At 41.9% G+C, this 19,036-nt stretch overlaps 1 protein-coding gene across 1 annotated transcript in view; it reads left to right on the forward strand.

Annotated features, from left to right (window-relative positions):
- Positions 1-19,036, forward strand: part of frmpd4 (FERM and PDZ domain containing 4) — a 472,289-nt gene that overhangs the window by 340,445 nt on the left and 112,808 nt on the right. Inside the window, exon 5 of the mRNA XM_072262320.1 lies at positions 11,363-11,408. Coding sequence (XP_072118421.1) covers positions 11,363-11,408 — 46 coding nt within the window. The remainder of the gene's footprint in view (positions 1-11,362; positions 11,409-19,036) is intronic.

A 19,036-nucleotide genomic window follows, 5' to 3' on the forward strand; every position in this document is an offset into this window, starting at 1 on the left:
TCACCAAGCCCACATTCTCGATTACAGTCACAGAAATTGGGGTCAAACACCACGTTTTGACAACTAGCCCACTGGTCCACGCCTGCACATATAGACCAGACCCAGAAAAGCTGGCAACCATGAAGGCTGCTTGTTGGCATGGAAAGACTTGTCATTGTATGCTGATTGAATAGCCCCTGGGTTTCACCCCTCCATAAGGTCCCTAAGTCCAATGGTGGCTGCCGCCCACATGGTAATTACCGGCACCTTAACGAGGCTACATGCCCCCCCCCCGCCCCGATTGTTACCCGGTCCCACGCATCCAAACCTTTCCAGCACGTTTAGCTGAAAAGTTAATTTTTCCAAAGTTGATCTTGTTGGGGGCTACTATCAGGTGCCCGAGTGCTCAGAGGACATTCCCAAACGACTGTGATAACCCTGTTTGGCCTTTGTGAGCTTCTGCGCATACTGTTTCTAAGGCTGAAAATTGCGGCTCAGGCTTTCCAATGGCTGATCAACTCTATATTAAAAGACTTAGATTTTCTTTTGGTTTACCTGCATGAGACACTTGTCTCCAATGCATCCAAATTGAACATGTTTCTCCTCTCCGCACACTTTGAGCACTTAAGCCAACACGGGTTGATTATTAACCCTGCTAAATGCCGGAGTGGGTTGTCAACCGTTGACTTTCTCGGCCACCACATCTCTACAGAAGGTGTGAAACCCCTCGCATCAAAAGTATCCATTATTATGGATTCCCCACCACCCCACAGTGCAACAATACTACAGGAGTTTTTAGGCACGGTGAATTTCTATCACCGCCTCATTCAGTGAGCTGCTGAACTTCGTTTCCCCTGTACAGTGTGCTTAAAGACAATGCCCCGAGTCAAGTGCTTGACTGGTCAGCAAACATGACCAAACGAGCTCTTTCTAATGCAACCATACCAGCACACCCTCTCCCCTGCACTCCTATAGCCATTGCTACTGACAGCTCAGACTATGCCATGGGTGCTGTGCACTTCCAGTTGATCAGAGGTGTGTGGCAGCCCCTCGCTCTCCTCAACCGGCGCTCCGTCCCCCCTGAAAGGCAGTACAGCACGTCTGATTGTGAGTTTCTCAGCCTCTGTTTGGCTGTCTTCCATTTTTGTTTTTTTCTACAGTGTCACCATTTCACAGCATTCATTGACCTTAAACCCCTCATGCATGTGATGGCCAAAATATTAGGCCCCTGGTCTACAGGCAGCAATGTCACCTGGCCTACATATTCAAGTTCACAATGGATCTATAACATATCACAGGGAAAATAATGCTGTGGCTGATTGCAGCCAGCCATGGAGGCCGTAAACATAGGGGATGACTATGCCGGCATGGCAGCCAACTACGTTACTGACCCAGAGGTCCAGCCTTATGGAACAGCAGTCATGGGCCTGCTGTTGGCTGACATTAAGTTTGGGGAAGCTGGAGTTTTCTCCTGTCCGATGTCTCAATCGGTCACCCTCACCCCATCATGCTCACAAGCTGGAGATGGACTGTTTTGGACTCCATACGTGGCCTCGCACAGCCGGGCTGGAAGAATTCATGGAAATTGGTAACCCTACAGTTTGTGTGGCACTGCCTCAAAAGGGATGTGCGCAATTGGATTGAAGTTTGTGCAGAGTACCACTGGGCAAAATTTAACCGTCATGTTCAGGCACCATTGGCACTTTTTGAGGTCCCTGAACGACGGTTTGACCATATCAATATAGACCTTATTGGTCTTCTCGCCTTCCATAGTTCCATGCAGCTCTTTATCATGAAGGACTGTACCACCAGGTGGCCAGAGGTCGTCCCTCTAGCATTGACGATGGCTGCAGATATAGCTCATGTGTTCTTCAGCACCTGGGTTGCTTGGTTTGGCATCCCAACTGATATTTGCTCTGACTGCGGTCCCAGTTTATTTCAGACCTCTGGGATGCGATGGTCCAGAGCCTCAGCATTCGGCTACATCACACCATGCACTTCACCGGCAGTCCACTGGCCTATGTGAGCATTTTCACCACTCCTTAAAGGCTGTTCTGAGGGCTTCCATGACCGATGAGGGTTGGCTTGATCATCTCCATGGGTCCAGCTCCAAAGGAGACCTGAAGTCATCTGTGGCAGAGCGGGTACAGGGGCAGCCATTACAAGTACCAGGTGATTTCATTCCTGATGCCATGGCCACCTAGTCGGCCTCTCAACAGTGTTCTGCCCTCTTCAGTAAATTCAATTCCTTTTCACCTATTCCTACCTCCCACATAGCACCCCTGGGGTCCTGTTAACCTACATTCCACCTCATTTGTTTTCACCTGCCATGATGCACGCCAGCTTTCCCTTAGGTCCCTTTATGATGGCCTGTTCTGGATGTTTTGGAACAGGGAGAGAAGACGTTCATCATAGATGAGAGGGGTAAATCTGAAGGTATTTCGGTAGATCACCAGCGCACCAAGATTTGGAGTATTCCACTGCTATGCCCCTGGTGCTACATGACCCTGTCAATGCGCCTCTGGACAAGCCAGAGGCACCTGCTGTTCCTCCATCCATGGAATACAGGACCCGAGCCAGGTAGCTTGTCCGAGTTCCAGACAGGCTCACAGTGAATACTGGGGGCTCTCTTCAAGAGGCTGGTCTGATGTGATGATGTTATTACATGAAGAATTTTAGCGCAATTTTGTGCTTTGGTTTTGGAGTTCAATAAAATGTGTTATGGGTTTCATTACACATAAAACACCACACTTTATTTTATTTGCGAAAACCTATTGGTTTTCTAATGTCACAAGTGTTGGAATGTTTCCAATAGTTTTGTAGCTCATCCATCCTAGATCTTCAGAGAACTCACAAGACAAAGCCTGGAAAATCTGGTATTTCCAACTTCAAAAGGTATCTTGCCACTGAGATTTTCTACAAAAGTAAGCACATAATGTATCATAGCTATTTCATTACTTTGGATATTACAGTGACAGCATTAGAGCATAAACCTAATCAAGAATCTTATGCCTGATTTTCATCAAAATATGGCCCTAATAGTTTCCACATGTTACAATAGAAAAATGGGTTGCAACATGATGTCCAGATTTCTTTGCTAAGGTATAAAAAAAGCCTTTGTTTTAACTGTTAAACTTACTAAGAGAATGATCATTTTCTAAAGAACATTGCAACTATTCTGGAGCCAAATGGCTGTGACACTTTCAATTTTAGTGAGAATATTCTAGAAAGACTTTAACTGAGGCAAGGAATGTGCTATGTCTTAACTCAGCATTTTTGTTTGTTCATATTATTGAGGTAAAATTGGGGCATCTTCCCTATCAAGATACGATTATTAACACAGAAGAGAACAAGGCCATGGCATGTCTTCTAACATTAAAGGATACCTTGCTCATAGACAGAAAATTTTTGGCATCAAAGAGCTCAAGCTAAGCAAAATGCCAGTGTAGGATGATAGCTCACCATTTGCACCAAGGAGCAAAATCCTGATCATCTCCCTGCCCCACATATCCCGAGCACTGCAACCATCCCACATCTGCCAAACAATTGTCACTCTCCACACCTATCCCAGCCCGTTATGAACTTTATAGAACATAGGACAGCACTGCAAAGGAACAGGCCATTTGGCCCATAATGTCATGCTGTACCCATTAAATTAATAATCAAATGGCTAAATAAACTAGACTCTTCAGCCTGCACAATGTCCATGTCCTTCCATTTTCTCACATTAATGTATCTATCTAAACATCTCATCTAATGTTTCTGCCTCTACCATAACACAAGACAGCACGTTCCAGGCACCCACAGAACTTACCTCCCACTTCTCCTTTGAAATTACCCCCTCCCACCTTAAATGCATGCCCTCTAGTATTAGACATTTCAATTCTTGGAAAAAGATATTATCTGTGTACTCTATCTATGCCTCTCATAATTGTATAAGTTTATCCAACCCCTTGTTATAGCACATACTCTCTAATCTGGGCAACATCCTCATAAACCTCTTCTGCACCCTCTCCAAAGTCTTGACCTCCTTCCTATAGAGGGCTGACTACAACTGTATGCAATACTCCAGATGCAGCTTAACTAGAATTTTATAGAGCTGCAATATAACTTCCCGACTTTTGAACTCAATGCCTTGACTATAAAGGCAAGATTCTTAACCACCCTATCAGCCTGTATAGCCACTTTCAGGAAGCTAGATACTTGAATCCCCGAGATACAGAAGCCTGAATTCAGGAACAGCTTCTTCCCCTCTGCCATCTGATTCCTAAATGGACACTGAAGCTTTGAACACTACCTCACTTTTTTTAATATACAGTATTTCTGTTTTTGCACATTTCTTAATTGATTTTCCTGTTTATTTATTGTGTTTTATTTTATTTATTATTTTTTTCTCTCTCTCTGCTAGATTATGTATTGCATTGAACTGCTGCTGCTAAGTTAACAAATTTCGCGTCATATGCCAGTGATAATAAACCTGATTCTGATTCTCTGCTCATCAACAGTGTTAAGGGTTGTTTAAGCTGCCTCCTCATCGAGAATTATTGGAAAAATTATTACTTAAATATGAATTGAGTAGGAACTAAGTGAGTCTTTATTCACAGATATGATTTTTTTCCTGGATTACTTATGGACGTATTTTTGTTTTTTATTTAACTAAACATGAATAGGAATCTTTAAAAAAAAAGTGATGACTTATTTTCAATTTCCATGATTGAAAACTGTATAAGTTTGCAATTCTGCTGAATGGATAGCATTAAATTTGCTCAGATTATTCTCATTTTCTACTTATTTGTCTTGAAACCGAAGAGGTAGGAAATGAAGAGCCTTTCAGAGCACAATCCGTGCTGCCCATCTGCTTGTCATATATCTAGTGTGCTCAAGTTGGAGTTAGGAACTAGGTTCCCTTGTCGTCAGTAATTTTTTTATCAAGTTGTTATTTTAACTTTTGTGAGCAATAGGACATGATACCCTATGGTAAGAATTATATAAAAAAACTAAAGAGAAAGAATGTGAAATATATAAAATATCCACTGGTCTCTGAAATAAGAAAATTGATGCTACTTTTGGCAGAGATGCATTCTCCATTTTCTCAAAGGGTCTCTCTCCAAAGAGTTCACACTGCCCTTTTCAGAATGGTGTTGTTCTTCTTGATTGTCTGAAATTTAAAAAGCTACAAAGATCATGGGGGGGTGAAGGGTAGGAAAAATACACACTTATAACATTTGCAGCTTGCAAGGCAGAAGAACTTGGTGAAATGAAGGGCAAGTGGAATGAGTAAATGAAATGCGTGTCCGTGTCTCCAATAACCAAGACTTCAGCAGTGGCCATTCCAGTAGTGGGCACCGGCGTCTCCTCCACTGGGTTAGGGTGCACAGGTTCGTGTGCCCCTCTTCATCTGGTTCATGCTGTGCACCACCTTCTCATGCAAGAGAGAGAAAAGTCTGCTGGTGAATATTATGGAATATGTAGATGAAGCAATCAAATGTTGGCAATGTATAGCATGGTTGTGAGAGTTCCAGCTACATGAGTTATTTTGAAGAAGAACATTCTGCATTTTAGCTATGGGTCCTGACTGATTATGACCATTTTGAAGTGAGTGCTGGGTATAGAACAGTTGCTGAGATTAGAGGCACCTCGGGGTAGATTCTGCCACTTAAAGATGAATTCACCAATTCCAACCATCGTGAGGGCGTGACCTTCTCACGGCATGGCCTTAGGGACCTGGTGCTTGTGCTTTGACATCGGTTTGCATAGTCATGCAACCTCGCTGGAGAAGAATCACTTAGTTAGTAGAACTACTGCCTCATAGTGTCAGAGAGCAGGTTCAAACCTCACCTCAGGTGCTGCTAGTGTGGAGTTTGCATGTTCTCCCAGGTGCTCTAGTCTCCTCCACATCTCCAGATGTGCAGGTTGAAAGGTTGATTGCCCACAGTGAAATGACCCCAGTGTGTACTTGAAGAATATAATCTGGAGGGAGGTGACGGGAATAAAGGCAGAATGTAAAATGAGATGAATGAAGGATTAGAGTAAATGGGTAGTAAATAGTTGGTATAGACTTAATAGGCCGAATGGCCTGTTTCTGTTCTGTGGCATTCTGTAATACTACCCAGTCTGATGGCCTGTGACTGGCCAGCAATTTCTACCCTAGCAAATCTCCCCGACAACTCATCCGGGTTCTTTGTTTCAATGTCAGCTTCCTGAGGGGGAGCCGGCATCTGTTCCAGCCACAAAATACATCTCCCCTTTGAGAGGAACAGACTTGCTTTAACTGGTGTTGGCCAGTCACAATATTGATCTGTTGCTGTTGAGCTCAGCAAACGAGCTGTGTAGTTATAGAAGGTTGTTTAGTGTCCCTTTTGCAGACACATATCATCAGCCTGAAATGCCCTTCAGACTGGAGGACATGTATTTAAGGTGAGACGTGAAAAATTCAAAGGTCTATCCTGCCAGGACTGCTGATGGTGCAGATATGATGGAGGCATTTTAAAGGCTCTAGGGCAAGCACATGAATATGCTGAGAATGGAGTGATATGGACCATCTGCAGGCAGAAGGGATTAGGTGGCATTGCTTTCAATAGTCCAGCACAACATCCTGAGCCAAAGGATCAGTTCCTATGCTGTACAATTTTAGATTCTATCTTCCATTAGGCACTGGTCCTGTTTACAGTGTAAAGAGCAAACAACTCTTACGAGTTTTATACCCTCAATTTGTGATTTTGTCAAAATGTACCCCACAGGTTAGATTCAAGTTCAATAAAGTGAATGTATGTTGCCTTCAGAAGCCTTTTGTTCAAGTAACCTTTCTAATTGTGATATTTTACATAACACTTTCAAAAAGAAATACATATTGAACATGACTTACATTTATGATTGAGCACTTATATTTTCTTCTACTGTCATCATACAATAAAACCACGAATTAAAGAGGAATAAAAAACTAACCTTTCCTTTAACAAGCCAGAGTGTATTCTCTAAAAGTGTGCATTGGCTAAATAATTGAAATGATTAGGAATAAATGGTTTGCATGGTACACAAATTACTTTCAGAGCAAGGACCTAAAAATTTTGGTTTATATTACAAGCACATCACTTGTTAATATTTGGAAGTTACAGATAATGTTGAACATTTATCTAATATTGTCAATATTCTTAGCAACTTTCTAGACTAATGTAGGTTGTCACACTACTTGAAAGGGACAGGCAGACTTCTTTATTTGTATAATTGATGTATTTTAGACAGATAGTCATTCACTCTCAACAGAATAAATTATGACAAAGCATATTATGGGTATGTATTTTCACTCTTCAGTTTGAAAGAATTTATTACAATTTTTCACCTTTCAGATATCAATCTGTTGTTGTGTTTTGGCAAAAATATGACTATGCCTTTGTTAAATGGCCAGATGTTGATTTCTAAGCTCTTCTCCAATACACTTATTTGTTTTTCTACAGCAAGAACTGTGTTCCTGTAATCTTACCAAATTTTTCTGAACCTAAATCTGGGTCCTTTAAATGCTGAAAAATAAACATAGAAAGTATGGCACAGAAATGAACCACAAGAAACTGCAGGAGTCTTGTCAAAACAATCTAAACCAAAGTCTACCCTGTGAGTGTCTTCCTCATATGATTGCACCCTGGTCCTTATCCTTCCTGTACTTATCAGAGCTCTCCTGAACTGCATCAGAGCCAGTTACTATAGTCACTCAATTCCACCTTGTAGCAAAGGCGCGTCTCCTGAAATCACCATTAGATTTGTTAGTGACCATTTTATATTTCTGAGAATCAGGAAGTCTGTAGACACTGCAAATCATAAATGAAAATGCTGGAAACTCAGCAGATCAAGCAGCATCTCAGGAAAGAGCAACACTTAACATTTCAAGTCCAAACACTTAGTCAGAATTGGGAAAGAGAGAAAGCAAGTTAGTCTGGACATTCTGTCCTTAATCAGACTCCTTCCTCTAAATGAGCATACATGTAATAGATAAATAGCAACATCGAACCATTGACGTGTCAGTAAATTCAACAGCATGTTCCTATTTCTCACATTTCTGGGATTCCCTGTCAGTACAAATTACACTCCTCCACAATTTAACAACCCTCTTCCTACAACCCCCAAAATCCTGTCTCCTCTATACCTATCCTTTTATTACTTAGAACATAAAATGTAGAACATTACAGCACAGTACAGACACTTTGGCTAATGATGTTGTGTCAACAGGTTAACCTACCCTAAGATCATTCTAACCTTTACCTCCTATGTAGCCCTCCATTTTTCTATCATCCATGTGCCTCTCTATGAGTTTCTTAAATGTCTCTAATACATCTGCCTCTATCACCACCCCTGGCACCACTGTCTGTGTTAAAAAAAAACTTATCTCTGACATCCCCTCCCTCAACTTTCCTCCAGTCATCTTAAAATTATGCCCCTTCATATCAGACGTTTCTGTCCTGGGAAAAAGTTTTTGGCTATCTACACTATCTCTGCCTTTTATCATCCTGTACATCACTATCATGTCATCTCTCATCCTCCTTCACTCCAAAGAGGAAAGCCCTAGCTGGTTCAACCTATCCTCATCAGACATGCTTTCTAATCCAAAATGCATCCTGATAAATCTCCTCTGCACCCTCTCTAAAGCTTCCAATTCCTTCCTGTAATGATGCGACCAGGAGTGAACACAATATTCCAAGTGCGATCTAACCAGGGTTTTATAGAGCTGCAACATTACCTCATTGCTCTTGAACTCAATCAAGCCCTGGACTAAGGAAAGCCAACATCACCATACGCCTTCTTAGCATCCCATTAAAATTGTGTGGCAACTTCGAGGGACCTATGGATGTGGAACTCAAGATCCCTCCGTTCCTCCACCTTGCCATTAACCCTGTATTTTGCCTTCAAATTCAACCTTTCAAAGTGAATCACTTCACACTTTTCTGAGTTGAACTCCACCTGCTACTTCTCAGCCCAGCTCTGCATCCTGTCCATGTCCTGTCTGCAACAACCTTCCAAACTATCCATAACACCAACCTTTGTGTCATCTGCAAGCTTACTAATCCATCCTTCCACTTCCTTATCCAAGTCATTTATAAAGTTCACAAAGAGCAGGGTTTGCAGAACAGGCCCCATGCGAAACAGCATAGCCATTGACCTCCAGGTAAGATACACACCATCTACAATCACCCTCTGCCTTCTATGAGCAAACATATTCTGAATCTACAAAGCCAAATTTCTCTAGTTCCCATGCTTTTTGAATTTCTGAGTGAGCCTACATGGAGAGCCTTATCATACACCTTACTAAAGTCCTCAAATATTTCAATCATGGTTGTGAGGTATGACCTGCCTTTCACAAAGCTATGATAACTATCCTTACTCAGACTACGTTTCTCCAAATGCTCTTATATCCTGCCTCTAAGAATCTTCTTTAACAATTTGCCCACCAGTGAGACTCACTGGTCTATAATTCCCAAGGGTATCTCTATTCCCTTTCTTGGACAAAGGAATAGCATTTGCCACCCTTCAGCAATCAGATACTATTCCTGTGGTCAGTGAGGATGCAAAGATTATCAGCAAAGGCAGAGCAATCTCCTCCTCATTTTCTGTAGTAACCTGGGATATATCTCATTCCGCCCCAGGGACTTATCTATCTGGCTGAACGCTCTTGGCCCAAAATGTCGACTGTTTATTCATTTCCATAAGATGCTGCCTGACCTGCTGAGTTCCTCCAGCAATTTGTGAGTGTTGTTCTGGATTTCCAGCATCTCTTGTGTTTACTTATCTATCCTACGTTTTTCAATGTTACCTTCAATACTTCCATCCTTCCATTCAACAGACTCTAGTTTTAGAGAAAGGTGTATGTTATTATGAAGTACTCCTTGACATGAGAGGAACTCAGCAGGTCAGGTAGCATCTGTGGATGTAAATGAACTGACAGTGGTTCAGGTGGGACTCTTTATCAGAAGTGAAAAAAAAAGAAGGGAGATAGTCAGTGTAAAAAGGTATGGGAAAGGGGTGGAGCAAAAGCTGCAGATAATACATGTAAAGGTGGTAGGGAGGGTTGCTACACATTTAAGGGAGGTAGGAGAAAGGGAAGGATGTATATCTACTCGAATATAGGTCAAAGGCACACTCTTGGTATACTCTTTCATTCTGGCAGATAATATTCCCCTTCAGATCCCTGAACAGAACTGTTGCTAGGAGACAACATCTGTGACTTTTGCCAAGAAAAACCACTGTTTTACTAGCTTTTCCTTTTAAATAAGCTCTTCCATTATTGTGACGATATCAGTCATTTCTATATGTCAGCACATTGTAAATAATAAGCTTCAATGGCTTATTTACCAGTGCCATTTGGCAAACAGCATGTATCAAAATTACAAAGCGTCAAAATGAAATGGATTAGTGTTGACACAAATAAAAACATGTCCATCAAGGAACAGCATCTTCTGTTGCCACAAGAACTGACTGCACTGTTAATTATAGATGTCACTCTTAGAAACACTGTGGTTTTCTTAAAAGTTTGACTGAAGTACCTTTGTTGAAAGCTTTATATAACAAAAAAACACAACTGCCTCTATCATACAGAGGTCAGAGCCAGTTGTTCATTATGTTTCGAGATGGGTATAATAGAGCTTCGATTGGTGAGGCAGCAGAAAGGTGCAGCTGCCACACAGCTCCAGGGACCTGCATTTGATCTTGTGCTTGGATGCTGCCTGCGCAGTGGTTACCCGTTCTTACAGTGAGCACATGAATTTCCTCCAGATGCTCGGGTTTCTGACCACATCCCATAGTTGTGCTTGTAGGTTATTTAGTGACTGTAAATCATTCCTTAGTGTGGGTAAGTGCCAAATGTATCTAAGGAGAGTTAATGGGAATGTGAGAAAATTCAGAACGCCTGTAAACATGTGCGATCAAGCTCAAGGACAGCCTCTGTCCTGTTGTTATAAGACCAATGAATAAAGCTCTTGAGAAAATGGATGCTTAATCTCACAATTTACCTCATCAAGGACTTTGTATCTTATTGCCTGCCTGCACTGCACTTTTTCTGTAAGTCCAACTCGATATTCTGTTATTGCTTTTCACTTGTACTACCTCAATCTACTGATCAGATGGAATGATTTGTCTGGAAGGAGTGCAAAACAACCTTTTGCACTGCACCTTGGTACATGTGGCAATAATAAACCAGTTACCAAGTTGTGGGGCATTAGAGAAATAAAGAAAGGGGGAATGGAGTGTGCTGCTGCGGGCAGGCTGTTATCAAACTGATGGCCTCCTTACAAATCACAGAAAAGAAGTAAATATTAGTTACCTCTAGATATGGGTTGGAAAGTTACATGTATTGTGAAAAATAAAGATAATCTAAAATCCCATTTCTTTTCCTCAACAGGAGCTGCAAGGAATCAATCATCCTGACAGTTGTTCAGCCCTATCCTGTGAGTACAAACTTTGTTTAGTGTCTGTTATTTATTATTTCTGTGGCACTGAAGGAATACAGATTTATCTTTCCAAGAATTCAGTATAACATATGGTACTTTGGTTTTTTTTTAATCTTTAATACTTTCCTAGCATATATTGGAACTTTGTCACAACTTTCACTGTGATTTGTTCAACACTTCTCACCAATCCGGATATCTCACAGCTTTACAGATAATTTATTTCTCTTGAGGAATTGCAGGGAACAAATTGAGCTACATAATAGGCTGCTACCAAAAACAGTCTGAAAATGACCAGATAAATGTTTTTGTGATGATGACTGAGAAGTAAATTCATGTAAACTACGAACCTTTGCATGGATGCTACTATTTATCACATTTGATCCATGGACAAATTTGTCTCTCCTAGGATTTTCAAGGTGAGGCAGGAGGTTCAGGAAAGGATGGTACTGTTTCATTAAAGGAAGAGAGTGGGTAATAGATGAGAAAGGTTGGGGTTTGTAGAGAGGGGATGTGGAGGGATCGTGGTGGGATTCATGATTAAAAATAACTATTTGCTATGTAGTTAGGGAATGAGTAAAGTCAACATGGCAAAGATGTTGGAAGAGATGGACTCTGTTTGTGGACAATGGAGAGGTGGACCGCATGTGGAAAGAGGAGAGCGAGAGAAAGACTGTGTGTGGATGGAGGAGAGAGATAGGCTGTGTGTGAATTATGGAGAGATGGACTGTGTTTGGATGGTGGTGAGACAGATTGCATGTAGACGGTGGAGAGATGGTCTGTGTGTGGAGGGTGGAGAGATAGACTGTGGCTGGTGGAGAGATGGATTGTGTGTAGATGGTGGGGGAGGGTTATGTGTGGACATTGGAGAGTCAGACTATGTGTGGAAGGTGGAGAAATGAATATGGAGAGAAGAGAGATAATCTCTCTCCTCGCACTTATCCCTGCATGCAGTAGAATTTTTACACCTGCCAATTCACCTCCTCCCTCAGTCCTTCTAGATGAGGCAACACTTCACTTGCGAATCTGTTATGGTCATTTGCTGCATCCAGTACTCTTGATGTGGCCTCCTCCACACTGGTGAGACCCAATGCAAGTTGGGGTCCGTTTTATCAAGCACCTTTGCTCCATTCACCAAAAGCAGAGTTTCCCGGTGCCCAATCATTTTAATTCCTATCCCCATTCCCATTCCAACATGTTGATCCGTGGCCTCCTCTTTTGCTACGATGAGTCCACTCTCAGGGTGGAGATGCAAATCCTCACATTGTCCCTAGGTAGCCTCCTACCTGATGGCATGAACATCGATTTCTCCTTCCAGTAATTTCTTTCCCTTCCCTTCCCTCTTCTTGTATTTCCCACTCTGGCCTCTTCCCTCTTCTTCTTACCTGTCTATCACCTCTCCCTGGTGCCCCTCCTTCTTTCCTGTCTCCTGTGGTCCACTCTCCTCACATCAGATTCCTTCTTCTCCAGCCCTTTACCTTTCCCACCCACCTGGCTTCAGCCATCACCTTCTAGCTAGTCCTCCTTCCCCTCTCCCCAACTTTATATTCTGAAAATTTCCCCCTTACTTTCCAGTCCTGAAGAAGGGTCTTGGCCCAACACGCTGACTTTTTATTCATTTCCGTAGATGCTGCCTGAATTGCTGAGCTCTGTGTGTGTTACAATGGATTTCTAGCATCAGCAGAATCTCTTGTATTTATGTTGGAGAGATGGACAGTGTGTTGTCAGTGGAAAGCTGGTCTTTGCCAGGAGGACGGTGAGCTTATAGAAAGGCTGCAGGTAGTTATAGAGTCATAGAAACAGGCCATTTGGCCCATCTAGTCTGTGCCAAACTATTAATCTGCCTTCTCCCATCAACCTGCACCTGAACCATAGCCCCCATATGCTTCCAATACATGTACCTATCCAAATTTCTCTTAAACATTGAAATTGAACCTAAATCCAGCATTTCCTCTGGCTGGCACCTCATTCCCCAATCTCACCACCCTCTGAGTGAAGAAGTTCGCCATCATGTTCCCCTTAAACAGTTCACCTTTCATCGTTAACCATGGCCTCTAGTCTAGTCTCACCCAACCACAATGGAAAAAGCCTGCTTGCATTTACCCTATCTATGCCCTTCATAATTTGGTATACCTCTATCAAAACTCCCCTTGTTCTTTTACATGCTAGCGAATAAACTCCTAACATATTCAACCTTTCCCCATAGCTCAGGTCCTCAAATCATGGAAACATTCCTGTAAATTTTCTCTGCGCTCTTTCAATTTTATTGATATCTTTCTTGTAGGTAGGTGATCAGAACTTCAGAACTACACACAATAGTTTGATGCAATCTGAGATGCAGAGGAACTTGGGAGTTCTTGTGCAGAACATTCTGAAGGTTAACTTTCAGGTTGAGCCGGTGGTGAGGAAGGCAAATGCAATGTTAGCATTCATTTCAAGAGAACTAGAATACAAGAGCAAGGATGTAATGCTGAGGCTTTAAGGCACTGGTGAGCCCTCACATTGAATATTGTGAACAGTTTTGGGCTTCCCATCTTGGAAAAGATATGCTGGCATTGGAGAGGGTTCAGAGGAGGTTCACAAAGATGATTCCTGGAATGAAAGGGCTATCATACGAGGAACGTTTGATGGCTCTGGGTCTGTACTCACTGGAATTCAGAAAGATGAAGGGGGATCTCATTGAAACCTTTCAAATGTTGAAGGGCCTAGACAAAGTAGATATGGAAAGGATGTTTCCCGTGGTGAGAGAGTCTAGGACAAGAGGGCACAACCTCAGAATAGAGGGGTGTCCTTTCAAAACAGAGATGCAGGGAAATTTCTTTAGCCAAAGGGTGGTGAATTCGTGAAATTTGTTGCCACATGCAGCTGTGGAGGCCAGGTCGTTGGGTGTATTTAAGGTAGAGATTTAAGGTCCTGGATTGGACATGGCATCAAAAGTTATGAGGAGAAAGCCAGGAACTGGTGTTGAAGAGGAGATAGGATAAAAGGATCAGCCATGATTGAATGGCGGAGCAGACTGGATGGACCAGATGGCCTAATTCAGCTCCTATGGCTAGTGGTCTTATGGCAATACTTGGATGGTTAGGAAAGTGGTCAGGATGTTGGCAAAGACTGGATGGTGGAGGGAACTATTGCGCGATTGACAAAGAGGATTTGTGTGTGGTGGTACGGGATCTCAGTTTGGCAGGATCGAAGTTGGGTTCTAGACACAGGCAATCATAGAATCAAGCAAAAGCTGCTGTGTGCACTGTGTAGGGCTGGGTGTTGCAGTAAGGCCATTGTGGGCCAAGGGTTGATGATATTTTATTTGCTTCGCTCATGAAAGTCCCAGTCTGGCACTGCACTGTGAAAACCACGTTACCCCAGGAATGCTCAAGCATGGTCTCTGTCTGACAACACGGTCCATGATTTGTCACAATGAGTGCTACAGAGTTAATATCACAATTAAGTTGGGCCAGTATATATTTTTTCACCGTGTTTTTCCCTGGTAAACCATTATCCCATCCCAAAACATATATTTACAGCACTATGCTATTGTAACAAGTCATCTTACTCTCTGTCATTGGAAATATTCTTTAATTTTGCAGTAAGGTAACAGATGCTTGAGGTCCCTGGATTAAAGTAAACGTTATATCCTTGGCACCAACACCTGCAGATGTAAGCTCTTGGTACTGCATTTCAAAGTTAACTGCAGCCCAGCAGTGTACATGGACTGGTTGCGTGATATTGATTTGTTTAATGAAGTTCGCAAAACATATAATCCATGCTCTGGTCATATGAGGTGTGACTGGATGTGTAAGCACTTAAAATCTTCAGATATTAATCTGCACTGAGATCATCCAGAGACCCCCAAACTTATTCAACACCCTTGGCTTTAGTTAATCTCCTTACCAAAACACAAAGGTGCTGATGTGAAGTTTTTGCACTAATAATATATAATCATTTAACTTGTTGGTCTGAAATGACTCCCACTGCTACTTAACACCTCTGCTACAAATAAGTTAATATTTCTGCAGGCCAGCACGTTTAAGTGCTTGAACATTAGTATCCAGCAGTGTAACTCTCGTCTTGCATTCATTGTGTTTATTTCATGTCATTCAGATTTTGCACTTGCTTTACCAAGTATATGTGCCCTTAGAAATGTAATGCAACCTGTCAAATAATGCTTATTCATATTCTTCTGATTAGTTAGGCTTTAGATTATCACCCACGATTTCTCAATTAATTGTAAGTGCTATCGAGGTTCCATTTTTAGCAAGGCAGTCACTAGACAACAGGAAGTGAGCTGTAAATTAGCCACAAAAGCAGCCTTCTTCATTAGTGTATGTAAGATTGTCTTGAGGGAGTGGTGACTGGATACTTAAAACTTGCCCAAGGAAAATATCACTTCCACAAGCATAAGAAGTCTCTTGATTTATTTTCTGAATTAAATGTAAGTGGGGAAAAAAAAGATAACATTTTAAAAAATGCTGGCTACTTCATTTTCAGATCTTCTATTAAGAGTCAGAAAACTATATTTTGAAATGACTGTTGGGTTTAAGAATACAAGGTGACTGATGCATTGGCAGATTGTTCATCAATGAACGTCAAGAGGAAGGATGTTTGGGGCTCACCTAATAAGGTATTGGATGAATACACAATAGAGAATGGTAGTGAACCATAACGAACTGCAGCACTGTGCTCCTCTGCATATAGTGTTGCATTGGTTTCAATTCATCATGTACAAGTCAAGTCAAGTCAAGTCAAGTCACTTTTTATTGTCATTTCAACCATAACTGCTGGTACATAGTAAAAATGAGACAATGTTTTCCAGGACCATGGTGTTACATGAAACAATACAAAAACTACACTAGACTACAGACCTATCCAGGACTGCATAAAGTGCACAAAACAGTGCAGGCACTACAATAAATAGTAATAAATAATAAACAAGACAATAGACACAGTAGAGGGTATAGTAGGTTGGTGTCAAGCCAGGCTCTGGGTATTGAGGAGTCTGATGGCTTGGGGGAAGAAACTGTTACATAGTCTGGTTTTGAGAGCCTGAATGCTTCGGTGCCTTTTTCCAGATGGCAGGAGGGAGAAGAGTTTGTATGAGGGGTGCATGGGGTCCTTCATAATGCTGTTTGGTTTGCAGATGCAGCGTGTGGTGTAAATGTCTGTGATAAGGGAAGAGAGACCCCAATGACCTTCTCAGATCACCTCACTATCCGCTGCAGGGTCTTGCAATCCGAGATGGTACAATTTCCAAACCAGGCAGTGATGCAGCTGCTCAGCATGCTCTCAATACAACGTGTGTAGAATGTGGTGAGGATGGGAGGAGGGAGATGGACTTTTCTCAGTCTTTGCAGGAAGTAGAGACACTGCGGGGCTTTCTTTGCTGGTGTTGAGGGACCAGGTGAGATTCTCCGCCAGGTGAACACCAAGAAATTTGGTGCTGTTAACGATCTCTATGGAGGAGTCGTCGATGTTCAGCAGAGAGTGGTCACTCCATGTCCTCCTGAAGTCAACAACCATCTCTTTTGTTTTGTTTACATTCAGAGACAGGTTGTACAGTGCCTATAAAAAGTATTCACTTCCCTTGGAAGTTTTCATGTTTTATTGTTTTACAGTATTGAATCACAGTGAGTTTAATTCGGCTTTTTTTGACACAGAATGACAGAAAAAGACTCGTTCGTGTCAAAGTGAAAACAGATTTCTACAAAGTGATCTAAATTAATTACAAATATAAAACACAAAATATGACTCACCAAATCGTCATTGGTGCAGCCAATTGGTTTTAGAAGTCACATTTAGTGAAATGGAGATCGCTGTGTGCAATCAAGGTGTTTCAGTTGATTGTAGTAAAAATACACCTGTATCTGGAAGGTCCAACTGCTGGTGAGTCAGTATCCTGGCAGAAACTACAGCATGGAGACAAAAAAAAACTTCAAGCCACTGAAGGTTGTTGAAAAGCACAGGAAAGGAGAAGAATGCAAGAAAATTTCCAAGTCCCTGAATATCCCTTGGAGCACAGTTAAGTCAATCATCAAGAAATGGAAAGAATATGGCACAGCTGTAAATATGCCAAAAGCAGGCCGTCCTCAAAAACTAAGTGACCGGGCAAGAAGGGGACTAGTGAGGGAGACCACCAAGAGACCTGTGACAACTCTGGAAGAGTTACAAATTTCAGTGGCTGAGATGGGAGAGACTGCATATGCAACAACTGTTGCCTGGGTGATTCACCAGTCACAGATTTATGGGAGAGTGGCAAGGAGAAAGCCACTGTTGAAAAAAAACACACATGAAATCTCAGCTAGAGTTTACCAGAAGGCATGTGGGAAACTCTGAAGCAGATGGAAGAAGGTTCTATGGTCTGATGAAACCAAAATTGAGCTTTTTGGCCATTAGACTAAATGCTATGTTTGGTGTAAGCCAAACACCCCACATCATCAAAAACACACCATCCCTACTATGAAGTATGTTGGTGGCTGCATCATGCTGTGGGGATGCTTCACTGCAGCAGGCCCTGGAAGGCTTGTGAAGGTAGAGGGTAAAATGAATGCTGCAAAATACAGAGAAGTCCTGGAGGAAACCTTGATGTGGTCTGCAAGACAACTGCAACTTGGAATAAGATTTGTTTCCCAACAAGACCATTACCTCAAACATAAAGCCAAAGCAACATAAGAATGGCTTAAAAACAACAAAGTTTATGTCCTGGAAGTGGCCAAATCAGAGACCAGACCTCAATCCAATTGAGAATTTGTGTTTGGACTTGAAAAAAGCTGATCACTCATGATCCCCATGCAATCTGACAGAGTTTGAACAGTTTTGTAAAGAATGGTGAAAAACTGCATTGTTATGCAAAGCTGATAGAAACCTATCCACACAGACTCAAATCTGTAATTGCTGCCAAAGGTGCATCTAATAAATACTGAATTGAAGGGGGTGAATACTTATTCAATCAATTATTTTATGTTTTATATTTGTAATTAATTTAGATCACTTTGTAGAGATCAGCTTTCACTTTCACACAGAAGTCTTTTTCTGTTCATCAGTGTCAAAAGAGCCATATTAAATCCATTGTGATTCAATGTTGTAAAATAATAAAACATGAAAACTTCTGGGGGGGTGGGGGTGAATACATTTTATAGGCACTGTAGATAATGGTTCATTTGGGCTCATAAGGGTTATGCAGCATGGCAACAGGCCTTCAATCCACCAAGTTAAGAAAGTTTATGGGATGTTTTCTTTCATAAGTCGAGGGATAGAATTTAAGAGTTGTGGGGTAATGGTGCAGCTCTATAAAACTCTGGTTAGGCCACACTTGGAATACTGTGTCCAGTTCTGGTTGCCTCACTATAGGAAGGATGTGGAAGCATTGGAAAGGATACAGAGGAGATTTACCTGGATGCTGCCTGGTTTAGAGAGTATGCATTATGATCAGAGATTAAGGGAGCTAGGGCTTCACTCTCTGGAGAGAAGGAGGATGAGAGGAGACATGATAGAGGTTTACAAGATATTAAGAGGAATAGATAGAGTGGACAGCCAGCGCCTCTTCCCCAGGGCACCACTGCTCAGCACAAGATGACATGGCTTTAAGGTAAGGGGTGGGAAGTTCAAGGGGGATATTAAGGAAAGTTTTTTAC

The sequence above is a fragment of the Mobula birostris genome, chromosome 6, assembly GCF_030028105.1.
Source record: "Mobula birostris isolate sMobBir1 chromosome 6, sMobBir1.hap1, whole genome shotgun sequence".
NCBI classification, from domain to species: Eukaryota; Metazoa; Chordata; class Chondrichthyes; order Myliobatiformes; family Myliobatidae; genus Mobula; species Mobula birostris.